Below are 15,880 nucleotides of genomic sequence, written 5' to 3' on the forward strand. Positions count from 1 at the left end.
ACTTCCTCACTGATCAATGTCCCTTCAAACACCTACTATCCCTATATTTTTTCCCTTCACGGTTACAAATGGGACAAAATCTCTCGTACCTCTTTGCACCTGGTGTTAAAAGAAGCTTCCATTTTTCGTCTAGTGTTTGGAACACTGCACTTCTTCATAACAGGAAAATAGTGAGGGTATTTTAAGGTAACCTTATATTTGTTTGTTTCAGTTTTCTCTAAACCACTGATAAAATCCTCAGGAAGGCCACCTAAGAAACATATCACAGGATTTAACAAAAGGATATTCTTCACACGTTTTCTTTAAAAATTAAAAAATGTCTGGGGTGGCTAACATAACAACTGTTTAATTACCAGCCTGTGTGTACTGAAAAGAGGCAATTAAGAAACGATAACCCTGGACTTTACATATTTTCACATTCTATGCATCTGTAAAAACAAATGAACATTTTATCCATTAATGGTACAAACTAATGTAAATTTGCTAAGTGTTTTTTTCAAATGCACCTTTCCAAATTCCAATGCAGTGAATGAAATCCAGTATTAAGTCTAAAGGGAACTCACAGAGGACTTGACTCACAAATTCCCCACTGATTCAATGGGCTTACTTTAGTTGTGACTTACTACTGGATTTCAGCTAGTGATATGACGGTAACAGGAATTTTTTTTAAAAGAAAAGTCACATTTTCAGATGTAGAAATAATATCCAACACATCATCCATGAGAATAAAAAAAAGGTTCATAGTTGATAGGATATGTGTAAGAAATAATATCTAAATTAAAAGGCCAATACAAGTTATGGGGGAAATACAAATTTTGGGGAAATAAGAGCAAAAGAGTAGAAGAGTAAGTGATGAGACATATTCACACATGAAGAAATTTTCAAACACACTTGGAAAAATTGCTATTAGTGTAGCATTTAAAAATCTGATGGTTTATTATCCAATTTTTATATCCCTCCTTAACAGAAGTTCTAAAAATGGTATACTCACACAGCTCCTCTTGAGAAAATATCAGAAAAGTATTATCTTCATTGAGATTTTTGCTGAAGTCTATGCATAATTCACTCAGTTTCTGCTTTATTGTCTTGATTTCCTTAATATTAATATAGAAACAAGTCACAAAACTATGTACCATATGTTAACTAAAAATATATACAGTACATTTCTTTCCTATGGTTTTCTTCCTGCAAATACAACTTCTAAAGGAAGCGCATGCAAAGGAAACAGTAAGGTGAAAAAACTTATTAGGGCACTGAAAATGAACTTATTTTTAAGTTTGACCCCCAATAATTTGGGAAGTATAAGAAAGATCTATGTCTTAAACAGAAAAGAATTCTATAAGTGATAAATATATAATTCCCTAAGGAAAACACTTTCCATGGGTGTTGCTTAGCTTAGTAAATTGCAACTAGAATAGGCCCACTGAATCCATGGAACTTATGGATGAGTTGACTCACTAAATCCCCACTGATTCAATGGGTGTACTCTAGTAGTGACTTTCTACACTAAGCAACAGAATTTCAACCATTGTACAGTGGTGCCTCGCTTAACGAGCACACTAACGACGAATCCTAATAGCAATATTTTTTTTAGATCGCTAATGTGATCGCATTGCGATGTTCTGAATAGGCAAAACATCGCATTGCGATGATCGGTAAGAGTTTCGCTTACCGATCTTCGCATTGCGATGTTTTTTTAAACAGCTGATCGGCGGTTCCAAAATGGCCGCCGGGTGCCCAAAATGGCCACTGCAAGTGTTTTCGCGCCCTGCCCTCGCTTACCGAGGGTGCGAAAATGGCAGCGCTATGGAGGAACTTCGTTGAACTGTGAGTTTGGGAGCCATAGGAACGCATTAAACATTCCGTTTAGCGATGTTTCTGCATAGCAATGATTAATCCGGAACGGATTAACGTCGCTATGCAGGGCACCACTGTATCATGATGATTTCTGTTAGTATATCTTCAGATAGACAGATTTAAAGTGTCTATGGAAGATTTAAAGTGTCTATGTGCAAGGCATACTTCCACATTTAAAATAGTGCTTGCTAATATTTCCATTTTATTTGTTTTATCTATCCAATTTCTATACCACTCCATTAGTGCAAGCACTATACTAGGCAATTTACACAAGCTTAAAATTTACAGTATTCCACAATAACAAGAAATTACATGCATAAACAATATGGTGACACAATACATTAGTCTCATGACTATAAAAAAATACATTTGAAATATCTTAAATATGAACATGGCAAGCAAAAAGTTGTTTTTAATGCAATGTGGGATCTGGGGAGACCCAAATTCAGAACTAATCAAGCAAGAGACTCACTAAGTGACTATGACGAGACCACTCCTCTCAGCCTAGCTACACAGAGTTGTTGCAAGGACAGAAATGGAAGGGCACATTAAATGGAAGGGAATAATAAGTCCAGCATACTGAATGGCAAGGGCGGGATCTCACAGACATTTTACAGGAGATTCTTGGAGAAAAAGGTATAATATAAATGTAATAAACAAGATAATATTTAGTGGTGCCCATGAGGAAAGAAAAAGGGGAGAAATGTAGCAAAGGCGCCTGTTATTAATAAACAGACACATACACATACGATACAATAAATAAATAAATAAATAAATAATAAAGCTTCTGCACCTTAAGATAAATTATATTTCCAAATGTTATGCAGAATTTTTAAGAAACAATTTTTTGCCAGATAGATAGTTCTAATACAAAATCATTTTCTTTTCATATTATTGGATACAAAATCATTTTCCTTTTAAATGTTCTTGTTTTAACACTAAGACTACAAACCTATAAATACTTACTTGTGAAACAGTCCTATTGAAACAATGGAACTTGCTTCTGAACAGACATAAACAGAATTGTAATGTAAGTTTGTAAAAGCAGAAAAACAAATTGAAATCACACACTATGCTTATTAAGTCTTTTTCTTAAATTCTGAATTAAGTTACACTTACATTTCGTACTTCTATAGGAAGGTGAAGCCCGTTCCTTTTTCCCATTTTTATTGACTTTTCTAAATATCTTTTGGCTTCGGGCTTTAAAGCTTTAATGTCATATGTTTGCTGAAAGGCAAATACACAATAAGATTTACCCATTTTGCAGCATATTAAAACCTCAGTAGGTAGGGACGTGGTGGCGCTGTGGGCTAAACCGCAGAAGCCTGTGCTGCAGGATCAGAAGACCAAGCAGTCGTAAGATCGAATCCACGTGATGGAGTGAGCACCTGTCACTTGTCCCAGCTCCCGCCAACCTAGCAGTTCGAAAGCATGCAAATGCGAGTAGATTAATAGGGACCACCTTGGTGGGAAGGTAACAGCATTCCGTGTCTAAGTCGCACTGGCCATGTGACCACGGAAGATTGTCTTCGGACAAACGCTGGGTCTATGGCTTGGAAATGGGGATGAGCACCGCCCCCTAGAGTCGAACACAACTGGACAAAAATTGTCAAGGGGAACCTTTACCTTTACCTAAAACCTCAGTAAGCATTACATGAATGACAAGAACTTCATTTGTGCTACAGAATGGTTTTATAGTTTGGCATATGTCACTAAACCCTATTTAAAGAGAACATTCCTTCTTTGTCCAATATCAGAAGAACAAAAAATGCAAAAGAAACACGTTTACACAATGTGGATTATGTTCAGCAGTGTTTGGCTTCTAGTAAAATGAATTCCCACTCTTCCTTTCAAATCTTTCAATCTGTTCCAGAGATTGGGGCTAAGGGCAGGAAAAATCTGACCAAGGAAACTTAAGTCCAATTGTATAATACTAGATGCAACCCTATGATAAACACCTTTTGTTATGTAAAAATAAAATAACACCTTAATTTCATCTTGCAAAAATATGGATTCTGTCAGGATTTGTTCCTTTAAGTGAACAAGAGGTTAAATTTAATATTGTAGTGAAAATGCAAAGTCACGCCAGTAAAGTCAAGTCAATGGATGACTGATAGCATACAGATGGGACAATGCTTGCCAACCACGTTCACCTACTATGTCTATATTGATAGGCTGCTCTCACTATTTAAGCAAGTGAGCAAGAACAGCACTTCACCACTCAGTTGTGAGTCTGGTGATCATTACTTCTATGAATGTTATGTTGCTCTGAGAGATCTATGCCAATGTATATATTGCCATATATATATGTCTGACCAAGTCTGGTATATTATAAGTCTTATCAGAACTCTCTCCGTGAATATTCTCATACGTCCATGTCTTTACTCTGCTTATTAAGGAGAGGATTTGAAGCTACCAGATAAGAGACTCTGTGTAACTTGTTATCTTGGGTTCCAAGGTTTGTTTTCCCTAACAGAGTGCTCTTGGAAGCTTCACTATCCACATTTTACTCCAACCTTTGTGAGAGGCAAACACCACATCAAGCCTTTGGAGTTGTCCCCATGCCAACAGATTATTGCACTGATTTCATAATGCAGGGATTTAAATTTGGCTATATACCAAGAAAGCAAGTTTATTTTTGAAAGAAATTAATACTGTCAAAAAGCATTTTTGCATTTTCAGGGATCCTCCTCACATAAACCCAACAATGCAGGCCAGTACACAGCAGATGAAGATAAAGACTAAGATATAGTAATTTCTTTTAAGACCACCTCATGAGTTTGTGCCAGAAGCTAATTAATTATTGGAAACTAATGTATATCTAAATTGAGAATGAATTTTTAAAAATCTGTGTAATCTATATACTTGTATAAGCAATATAGTCACTACTCCTCTGCTTCATGAACATGCTTAGAACTGATGGAAAGTAAAGAAACAATGTTTTGGCTAATCCAAGATAATAGGTTAATATTGGTTTTCTCTGAACCTGAGAGTGAGGCTTGACATCCACCAAGCCCTACTGAGCTTTTCCATTAGAGTTGGGGCAGCCAACTTCCAAAGGTCTCAGTGTAATCCAAGGCCACTCCTAGATTTTAAAAGGTCACCCCTGTTCCCATGTCCATCAGTCCCCAAAATATATAAATATATATCCTCCATCTAATCTATTTATCTATTTGAGGATGTCCCTTTCACCCTTTATTTGTTCAAAAAGAAATTTCACAAATATGTTTGCTGTTCCTAATCTGTTCTAAGTGACTTCTGATTTTGGAAGAAAGCACCCCTCAGCCTAAAAGACTGGATGTGTGGGTAAAATTCCCCTCCACAAATGGGGGCGGGGTGGGCTGTAGTGTATGGATAGCAGGGCCCACGTTTGGTGAGGGAACTAGTGTGACTGGTCCCTGCACTGTAGCAAACATTAAGCACAAATAATAAATGTCATATTACAATTGCTGCGCCACACATTTATTCAATGATAAAAGGATTTTTGAGAAATTTCTATTTAACTGGACTAGGCTGAAATCTATGAAAATATGCTTTGAAATATTTGTAAAGGAATCAGTAGGGATACCATCTACAGCTGGGAGAAGTTACTTTTCAGACTACAGCTCCCTGAATCTACCAGTCAGCAATTTCCATACTGGACATGGAAATCTAGAATTGTAATCCCACAAAAATAACTTTACTAAGCTCTGATAATATCCAAATATTTATCACCAGAATGCAACAGAGCTAAGCAACTTGAAAGAAGATTTATGCTTTGAGAGTACTACATGTTTAATTCTTGAATATCTATCTCCAATTCCATTCAAAGCTTGCAAACAAAACATTGTATTTTCCTCTTCTGCTCAAGGCTAGTGAGAACACATGTTATCCCTACCTTTGTTAAACAGGACAGTCTCTGCCAGAAAGAGAAACTACAGACAAACCACTAATAGAGTGACTGGATGGTGTTCAAGATAATATATAAAACCACAAAAAACCCCAGTAGATTTTAGAGATAAAGTTTACTGGAGAAAACGTACTATAACCCTCCCAAATATCGTCTGTCTGGTTAGTTTAATCAGAAATGTGATTGAGAACAGTCACAATAATCAGTCTATTTCAGATTATATTCCCAATCCATCAATCACAGTTAATATGATCCTGATTAACCAGTCATATTATAGGGATGAACTTTTGGACGTTTTTGGACTACAAATCCCATATTTTCCCATTCTGGGAGTTCTACCTGACATACTGATACCTTACTTAAACGTGGTTCACCAAGGAGAAAGGCCTGGAAGGCTCTGAGGTCTGCCTAGGCCTAGCTCCACCTAGTTTCCAGTTCAGAAAGAAAGTATCCAGCTAGGACTGGGACAGGAACAAGATGTTTAGGTGAAGTTAGGCCTAGATCTTTGGATCATTCTTGATTCCAGCCAGAATGTTAATTGAACAAAGAGAGTTAACAATTTGTGAATGGGAAATATGATCAGACTGTATTCAAAATTTTAAAAACAGTAGTAAACAAATACAATATCAATTTAGATGCAGACAATAACATTTTATTTTTGTCTGGCCCATTCAATTCTATTTCCATACTTAATGATACTTTAGAAATTCATCATAAATGTGTTATATCTGAAAAAAATTAATCTCAATGAATTTTTGGCTTTAAAAATATATATGAAATAAGATGCTGGGATTTTTACTATGCTATTCCAGTTTTAAATTTTGCTCAAAATTTTGCTTTGACCTGTGACTGTTGCTTTGAGATATGACTGAAAAAAAAAGGCTCTCTCCCTCCCTCCTTTCCTGCCCTTTTTTTACATTAGAGGTCATCTTAGGTTAAAAACAAGTTTTCCCTAGTGGACGGATTAACCGCTTTTGCATTAGTTCTTATGGGAACTAATGCTTTGAGATACAACGAGATACAGCTAATGCCTTGAGATACAATCAAAAATATCCGTTACGACCAACTTGAGTTACGAATATCATCCCAGAACAAATTACTGTATTTTTCTGTGCATAAAATGACACTTTTTCCTTAATTAATTTCAGAAAAAATTTGATTTATACATGGAAGGCAGCTCTTAACCACTGCCTTTTGCGAAGGAACAGGGCTTAGCAAAAAGGAAGGGGAGTCGTTGTTCTCTTCCTTTTTGCTAAGCTCTGTGCCTTTTCAAAAGGCAAGGAAAAGCGGCAGTTCATACCCATTCATTTTATATATGTGAGCAAAGAATGCTCAAGGCTTAATCCTCTGATTCACAATGCAAAATTCTGGTGAGATTTAAAGCTGAAGTTGTATCCATCTATATTTAAAGTCTATTTTTCAAACCTTGTAAATACAAATTACTTTGGCCCTTGGAAATCAGAAACACAACTGTACATTGTCCTATGGCCTTTGAAAACTGAAAAACAGGATGCCAATATTATTATTATATTTCTTCTAGATTTTTAAATAAAATCTCATTTTACAAGGATGAAAACCAAAAAGGGGACAAAAGTTTTAGTCCCCCAAGCCAAGCTGAATGTCTTGCAAAATAATACAAATCAAGTTGCACAAAGGAACCAGGAAGGAGCTCCTTTCATGAATCTTAACAGTTTAACCTGCCTCATCTTCAGTTGCACACTGGTGAAGTCATCTAGCAAATGAAAAGAAAATGCATTTTTGTTTCACTAAGCCTAGTACATGGCAGAACAAACTGAATTCAAATAATACGTCCCTCTTTTTTCCATGGTCACTGCTAGAAGTATTTCTGTCAGTTCTTTATTATTATGTGTTTGTATTCCTGGTGTCTTTCAACTTGTCTCCTTGCATGATGTTTGGACATAAGGCAAGTATATCTTCAAAAGCGTGGAACAGAATTTTGAATAAACTGAAGTTCAGCTGAATGAAATGGTTCAGTTGCAAACTATGTGTCTCCCTGAATACTGTGGCTATGTGGACTGTGGGTCATTTATTTTTACACCACTTATAAGTTGCTAAACATTTTGTCACTCTTTCTCATAGAAAAGGTCAGACATAATCCTGCCCCCCCCATCATTTTTAATGTTAAAAATTGTTAGGGATGCTGAAAACTATTGAAAATATAAACTTAATTGCAGAGCTTGGCATCGTAAACATCTGTGCAAATGCCTGATAACTTATTTTATTTTCAGTTACCTGGAAATGGACAATTCTTTGGAAAACATCCTCTCTCATACTCATCTCAACATCAAAATGAGACAGCTTTTTATCAGCTTCAGTGCTTGCTGCACGCACATCTTTATCAGGTGAGATATGCTGCGGGAAATCCAACATGCTTCTTTCCACTACAAGAAGACAAATAAAATTCACTGGATAATAGTACAGGCCATCTCATCGTAGGATTTTTGGAGGCAGAGACTTCTCCAATATGGAAACAATGACATAATTAAATTTTATAGGATTTGTTTTTTTACGAAGTTAAAAAGTACATAGACTTGTAAATACTATGAAGCCAGCACAAGAACAATCTGGTTCTCTCTTATAATAAAAGAAGTCAGATAAGAAGTTACCTTTTCAGAAAAAAAGGACAGAATACACTTGCTAAATAGCTGCTTTTATTAATTTTGTCTGTGGCACGACAGAGAATATATGTCCCAATAAAATATAAGCCCTTACAGGGATTTAGGAAGGGATGTAAGGTAGAATTATTTTCACAGGCCTTTAGATATTGTTAATTTTTGTTGGTGTTTTCACCATTCATGTGAAGCATTTTTGCTGTTTTAGATTTTTATGTTTGTTATATGTTTTAATGCTTTTTTTCTCATTATGATTCCAGTCATACTGTGTGTTCTTAGACAGAAGAATGTCATGTAAAAAGTTAATAATAAGCAATAATAACCAAGTAACATAGAGGTCAAAGCTTGTTCATATGCATAAACAATCTTGAATCATCCATTCTTCAAATGGTGTAGAGTAGACCACTGACATAACTACATCATTTGAAATAACGATGACATGTACCAGAAAATAGATTTCTTACTATGAAGCACAGTATATAAATAGGTTAACAGCCCACTATGCCTATTGCTTCTATGTAGAGCTCTAAGCAGGCTTACTTAAAAATATGTTTTTGACAGCTGACAATTCAGATTTAGTTCTTTCCTTCCAAGACTGATATTAGACATGCCACACTTACCTGAATACTCAACTTCTATATCTGCTAGAGTTTGTACAGTATTCTCATAAGTGACTTTATCCATATCAAGCATCCCAACACTGTCATAGACCTGCTTTGTTTTCTTGATTAGTTCCTCAGTTCTTGTTTTAATCTGCTCTGGTGGCAAATCCCATTTCAGAAAGTTTCGGTCTGCTGCACTACAGGAAGAAGCCTTCAGAAGGGTAGTAATCTCTGTTCCTAATGTCATTTTGAATAAAATTCTTGGGCCACCAGCTCTACAATTAAAAAGGAAACCAAAATGACAGCAGAGCAATTTAAGGAATATATAAGGAGTACTGTATATTCCTAGGCAGCATAGGAAAAAGCCTAAACATGACAATGGAAATAACTTGCCACCTGGAATACATGATCAGATCAAATATTAGAACAAAAATATATATAAAGATCTAATATTATGACATTTTATATACTGGAACATTTTGATAAAGAATGAGGTGTAAGATAAAAAGAAAACTAGATCAGGAAAGTATTTTCTGAGGAATACTGTGATTAAAAAGTGGAATTATTCTACTGAACGGCAAAAGTCATTAAGCAAAGTCAAAAGCAGTGGAGATGGTAGAATTTGATGACGTGCAGGAAAACTGCATCACAAGTATGAATTTTGAAGCAAAACCTATGAATACAAGATGATTTTAAGTTAACAGTTCTGTGTCTGTCATTCTTGTTATCTTCTTCCCCCACACAAATACTCTTCTAAAAGGATAGTTTTGTTTGCTCTCTGCAGATGACTTGTCCTTCAATTTTTCATATTTTCAGTATAAATTAAAAGGACTAAATAAACATAGGTATTCTAATGAAAATGTACCCAGTTCCACATTTGATATTTCGAAATATGTACCAACAGTAATTATCTTAATTTACAGGTAGACATAAATTGAGCCAGGAGGTCCTAAGTCATAAAGAGCTTTGAAAATCAATAACTTTCTGAATTGTGCCTGGAAACACAATGGGAGCCCATACAATTGTGGCAGCATCAGAGCCATACCATCACAACACCCAATCCCTTTTAGTAATCCAGGTTTGCATTCTGAATTGTAATCTCTGGGTGGACTTCAAAAACAGCTTTACACAGGCCATTATGTTAATCTTATTTTGAATTTACTGCAAATATATGGCTCCTGAAGGCTTGGCTATCCTAGATTAGGTGGCATGTTAGGCTAGGCCGACAGAATACACTCTTAGTCTGCAAAATCAATCTGTATTTTTAATAAGAAAGAAGCACTCAGGAATCCCCTAGCCCACATGCACTCAGGTACAAACCATTTGTCCTTTTTATGATAAGATAAATATCCTTTTCTGGATAGACAAACCATCCATCCCACAGTAACTGTCTTACATTTATTTATTTGTTTGTTTATTTTATTAGATTTCTACCCCGCCCAGCTAGACCAAAGGTCTACTCGGGCGGCATTACAAATGTAAAAACAGTTGGACCAATAAACATAAATCCAAGATGGCAAAAATATAGAATTTAAGATACGGCAGGAAGGAAAGCCTGCCCAAATAACGAGGTCTTAACTTTACTCCTGAAGACACCCAGAGAGGGAACCAGGTGGATCTCCATGGGCAAGTTGTTCCAGAAGCGAGGGGCCATTGCTGAGAAGGATCGGTTCCTCGTTCGTTCCTTCCGGAACTCCTTTGGCATTAGGCCGCTCAGCCGCCCGGGCTGGCTGGAACGTGTGACTCTGGCAGAACTGGGTGGGAGGAGGCACTCAAGGGATGAAACAGCATCCACTCTTGTTGGAAAAAAGGAGATGTAGAGCTGAGTATTATCTGCATACTGATAATGCGAAGCCCCATATCCCCTGATGACCCTACCAGCGGCCTCATATAGATGTTAAACAGCTTTGGAGAGATGATCCAGCCCTGCGGAACCCCACAATTGAGGCTCCATGGGGCCGAAAAGCTCTCTCCAATCTGAACTCTCTAGGGACGATCCACCAAGAAGGAACGGAGCAAGGAAAAAGCTAGGCCACCAATTCCCAACTCGAAGAGCCTCCCCATGAAGATACCGTGGTTGACAGTATCAGAGGTGGCTGAGATATTGCGGAAGACCAGCAGAGACATTTTTCCCCCGTCAGCCTCCCTTAATAGGTTATCAAACAGGGCGGCCAATGCTATTTCCATGCCATGGCACGGCCTGAAGCCCGACTGGAATGGATACAGGGCATTGTTTCATCCAGAAGAGCCTGCAACTGGTCAGCCACCACCCTCTCAACTGCCTAGCCCCATTACCAATATCGTCCGCCGCCAAGCCTGGTTTCTTCCTAATAGAGACCCATTAATTATTGCCGTAATCCAGTGGTCCCCAACCTTGGGCCTCCACATGTTCTTGGACTACATCTCCCAGAAACCTTCACCACCACCTCTGCTGGCCAGGATTTCTGGGAGTTGAAGTCCAAGAACATCTGGAGGCCCAAGGTTGGGGGCCACTGCCGTAACCCATTCAAATGTTATAGGCCTGGCTGCTTTGATTAGCCAGGCCGGACAAGGGTCAAGGGAGGAGGTGGTGACGCAGCAGTGATCAAGCACTCTGTCCACCATGTCTGACGTCACAGGCTGAAAGTGGTTAAGTCTCATCAGGCAAAATGGAGCGCTGGACGTCTCTGCTCAATCCACTGTTTTCAAATAGGAGGTAAGATCCTGGTGGATGGCCTCCATTTTTTATTTTAAAAAGGCTGCAGATTGGTCAGGTGAGATGCTAGTGGGAGGCCAGTCACTATGACCAACTCCGGATAGATCGTGGACTATACGGAAGAGTTCCGCCTGCTGATTGGAAGCTTCGCTTATCCAGATAGCGAAGTAAGATCAACTGGTAGCCTTCACCTTAGATTGGTAAAGGTTAGTCACGATCCTGACAGCTATTTGATTATTTTCTGTCGGGTTCCGCCTCCATATGCGTTGTAGCCTTCTCCTATTTAGCTTCACTGATCGCAGCTCCTAGTTAAACCAGGGCAAAGGAAGATCTCTGCGCCAGAGAGGGCGTTTAGGTGTGATCGTGTCAACAGCCCTGGCGGCGGCAGCAAGCCAGCTATCAACCAGAGCCTCGAAAGGAGCACCAGTCAAATCAGCCGGAATCCCTCTCATGATATCCTGGATGCCTATAGGATCCAGTAACCTTCGAGGGCAAACTATTAAAACAGGTCCTTGCTCCCCGTGGGGAGGAAGAGCCACTATAAAGTTGCATTTAATCAGGTGGTGATCCAACCATGACAAGGGGACAGACACTAGGTCAGTCACCATTGGACCATACTCACTCTGCTTGGTGGAGAACTCCAGGTCCAGTGAATGGCCACCCACGTGGGTGGGGCCATTGATATGTTAGGACATATCCAAGGAGGCTATGGTCTCCAAGAACTCAAGAGCCAGACTGGAAACCTCCACTTCCGCATGCATGTTGAAGTCACCCAAGACCAAAAGCCTCGAGGACTGCAGCAGAGCCATGAAGATGAAGTCCGCCAGATCCTGTAAGGAAATGGCTGGATCGCGGGGAGCGCGGTAACCCAGCAAGATCCCAATACCATCCATGGCCCCAATCGACACATGGAGGACCTCTAGACCTGGCGTCGCCACCACAGAGCGACACCACTAACAACCTGCAGGGTGTTCTTATAAACAATGGCTACTCCTCCCGACCCTCCAGTCTACCCTCATGTTGGACTGCATAACTGGGAGGACAGGCAAGAGTCAGGGGAACACCCCCTTCCCTGCCCATCCATGTTTTGGTTATGCATGCCAGATCTGCATCCTCTTCCAGAATCAGGTCTTGTATAATCTGGAATTTATTTGATATGGATCTGGCATTCAACAACACCACATTTAGAGTGGAAGGCCAGCTGAGTTGACTACCTCGAGTCTCGCAGGAGGTCACAGTGCCAGAACAGTGAACAAATTTCAAGCATCTGTTCTTCTGGAACAAATGGCAACTCCACCTACACCATATCTCCCTCTGTCTGAAATCACCCTGATGTTGGAAATACCCCCTTGGGGGGGGGGAATCCTTCCACTCCATGCCAAAGGGAAAAAAATTATTAAATGAACTGAGCTTCATTTTACAAGGCTGGCAAACCTTGATTTTAAAAAATCCATATTGCCAGTACATGAGAGCAACAACATTAGGTTTATGTCACATCAACAATAATTGCCAGAAGAGGTATCACAAGAGATAGCTGAGCTGAAATTTTGAGGTGCTGCAACTCCCTGCTTTAATTTTGCAGCTGCTTCTGTTGTTAGGACATCACTCTTTATAGTTCTGTCAAGCCTGAAGATGGCCAGTCAAAATTATCAAATACAGTACTACATAATGCATAGTCTAAGTATTTATTAGACATTTAAAAGTACAGTAGGCAACTTATTCTGGTCTCTAACACACAATACCCAAAAGTAACCGCTCATGTGGATTTGTAACAGAGGCACTGCTTGAAGATACAAACAGCAACTTCCGGAAAACAAGCAACATCCATTATTTATGTCTCTTGTAGAAATTAAATTTTAATTAAATGTCAAACTCAAGGGACTTTGTGAACGTTTATAAATTCTCCTGTAGGGTGTATGTATCAGTCACTCATGTCTCAGATACTGTATCTATCATGCAGTGATTTATTGCCAAATCCTAAGCAGACCTGTGTTGACCTAGATGCACCTAAGCCCCCTAATACATGTACTACAGTTTTCAGACAAGTGGACATATATCATCATAGGAATGATAAAATACAATATAATTTTAGATTAAAGACACCGATGTACTTAAACAACGGCTAAAACCAACTTGGATCCTTATATTAAGGCACATTTCTTAGACGAGTAAGACCTGAGTCTTTTTTGTAATCCCTTGACATTTATATTCCTGTATAAATCTCTAGCAACCAATATTATTACTGCCTGCTAAAAGCAAATAGTTTGGCTGCTCAAATCATAGGCAAGAATAATAGCTTTGCAGAACTTTCCAGCACATACCAAACATGAGATGCGTTTACCAAAAACAGCCAAGTACATTTCAAGAAATGAATTCCAAAATACACACATTAGGCAAATCAATAATTTTACTGATCAGTTACTACTAACTTTTCCTGATTTAAATCCCTTTATTCCTGACCTGGATTATATTCTATGACAAAGTGTATCACATTTCAAACACAAAAGTAACATAACCCACAGCTGAGCACTGCCTTTGTTAGGATTAACTAACATGTCAAAAAGTATGCAAGCTTTTGAGTTCTCCCATCAGGCTAGGTGATAAAAACATGTAGAGGCAGGAAAGAAGCAAAATAAAATAAAATAAAACCACTAGTTAAAGTTAATCCCCCAAAGCCAGCAGATTCTACTGGCAATTTCTCATTTACTTGGTGCATATTTAGGTGTTATATAGTTTCCTGTTCCTCTCAAAGTTGCAATCCAGTGAACTTAGCAGGTAGGACTTTGCAATGTGATTTACTGCTGAATTGTTATTTAAAAAATCTATCTAGAAATCTAGGTTAATAAAATTATTACATATGGATGAAACAAATCCAAACATTTACTGGATCATCCAAAATTATGCTGCAGGATGCTGCCCTTAAAAGTTAAGGTAACAATAAACATACTCTCAAGCTGCTTCTTTGTAACTTTGACAGATTCCATCACTTTTTATGAGCCTTTGTAAAATGAAGCTCCAGCACCTACAGGTGAGAAAGGGTGTGAATATTGAGGAAATCCACAGCTGGAAATACCTTTATTTAGGACCTACCAAAAATACTACAAAAGTGTGCAAGGAAGCTTTGGCTGGGCGTTAAATAACCCCCCTTCAACAGTGGACTTTGCACACACACCCCTCACTGGTCAACACAATTATCTTTAGGGTTAGGTGTCCTTTTACATTAAAGAAAACTGACATGGGGGCAGTTATTTTTCACAAAATTGCCAATTATTGTTTTAAAAAGCAGGACTAAAACACCCTCACAAAGGTCCTCTTTCAATTGTGAGGATTTTAGGGTGAAAACAAGAGAAACCAGGTGAAGCCCATATAAGAAAAGAGACAAGATGGTGCATTTTCATGAAATCAATTTGATTTTTTAAAAAATCATTTATTTTTATTCATTCTGCCAGGTGGTGGAAGCCAGTGCATGAAGAGACAAGACTGTGCACCTTCGTGATCTAAATCAATTTGATTTAAAAAAAAAATCACAGATTTTTATCCACCCTGCCAGGTACAGAGACCAGTGGACTGTGTTTCTTTTGCGCAAGGGGCAGCGGTTTTTGTTGGCAGCTACATATACACGAGGGGTGATTTTTCCACATGGCTACCTACCCCAGAGAGAGAAGGGCCCTGACACAGAACGCCTTTCCCTGCCTCAGCCCTTGCAAACAAAAGAGACTGCAGTGTGTGCAGCGGAGGAAAAATGCGGGCAGCCTCCGCCCGCGGTCCTTCAGACGCGACCCCTCCCCGGTGCCAACCGATATCTTGCAGGTGAGGGCAGTCTGTCTGTCTGTCTCTCTCTCTCTGTCCGCCTTGCACAGAGTACAGTACCTGCTCCAGTTTCGGCCCACAGAAACGCCCAAGGACAGCATGGAAGGAGAAAGGGAGGAAGAAGAAGACGAAGAAGGGGGGGCAGTCGCGCTCCGGCCGCCCCCGAAGCCCACCGGCCGCTTCTCCGCCCTCGCCGCGGTCTGTCAGGGCGCAAGCCCAGGCGGCCCACGTGCTTCCCGCGGCGTCCGCTTCACACGCTGGCCGCCCAAAGGAGCGCAGACCGCGCTCACTTCCGCCGGCCCCGTCTCGGTGCCGCGCCCCCCTCCCGCGCGCCCCCTTTAAGGCGCGCGCCCGGTCGCGCGCTTCCCCCTTCCCTCCCTCCCTCCGGAACCAC

General features: G+C 39.4%; 1 protein-coding gene across 4 annotated transcripts in view; it reads right to left on the bottom strand.

Moving 5' to 3' along the window:
• The window catches only part of NLN (neurolysin), a 34,246-nt gene extending 18,517 nt beyond the window's left edge, over positions 1–15,729 (bottom strand). For 2 of the 4 annotated variants that reach the window (XM_020783691.3, XM_078384546.1), the window contains exons 1-6: positions 15,547–15,729; positions 9,000–9,256; positions 8,000–8,148; positions 2,977–3,084; positions 992–1,094; positions 90–250 (exon numbers count right to left, since the gene is read on the bottom strand). In XM_020783691.3, the coding sequence (XP_020639350.3) occupies positions 90–250; positions 992–1,094; positions 2,977–3,084; positions 8,000–8,148; positions 9,000–9,256; positions 15,547–15,587 (819 nt within the window). In that variant the 5' untranslated portion in view covers positions 15,588–15,729. Of the gene's footprint in view, positions 1–89; positions 251–991; positions 1,095–2,976; positions 3,085–7,999; positions 8,149–8,999; positions 9,257–10,560; positions 10,695–15,327; positions 15,459–15,546 lie in introns of those variants that run through there. The other 2 variants (XM_020783690.3, XM_072992705.2) reach the window with 2 other exon arrangements.
• Between the last annotated feature and the right edge of the window lie 151 nt (positions 15,730–15,880).

The sequence above is a fragment of the Pogona vitticeps genome, chromosome 2, assembly GCF_051106095.1.
Source record: "Pogona vitticeps strain Pit_001003342236 chromosome 2, PviZW2.1, whole genome shotgun sequence".
NCBI classification, from domain to species: domain Eukaryota; kingdom Metazoa; phylum Chordata; class Lepidosauria; order Squamata; family Agamidae; genus Pogona; species Pogona vitticeps.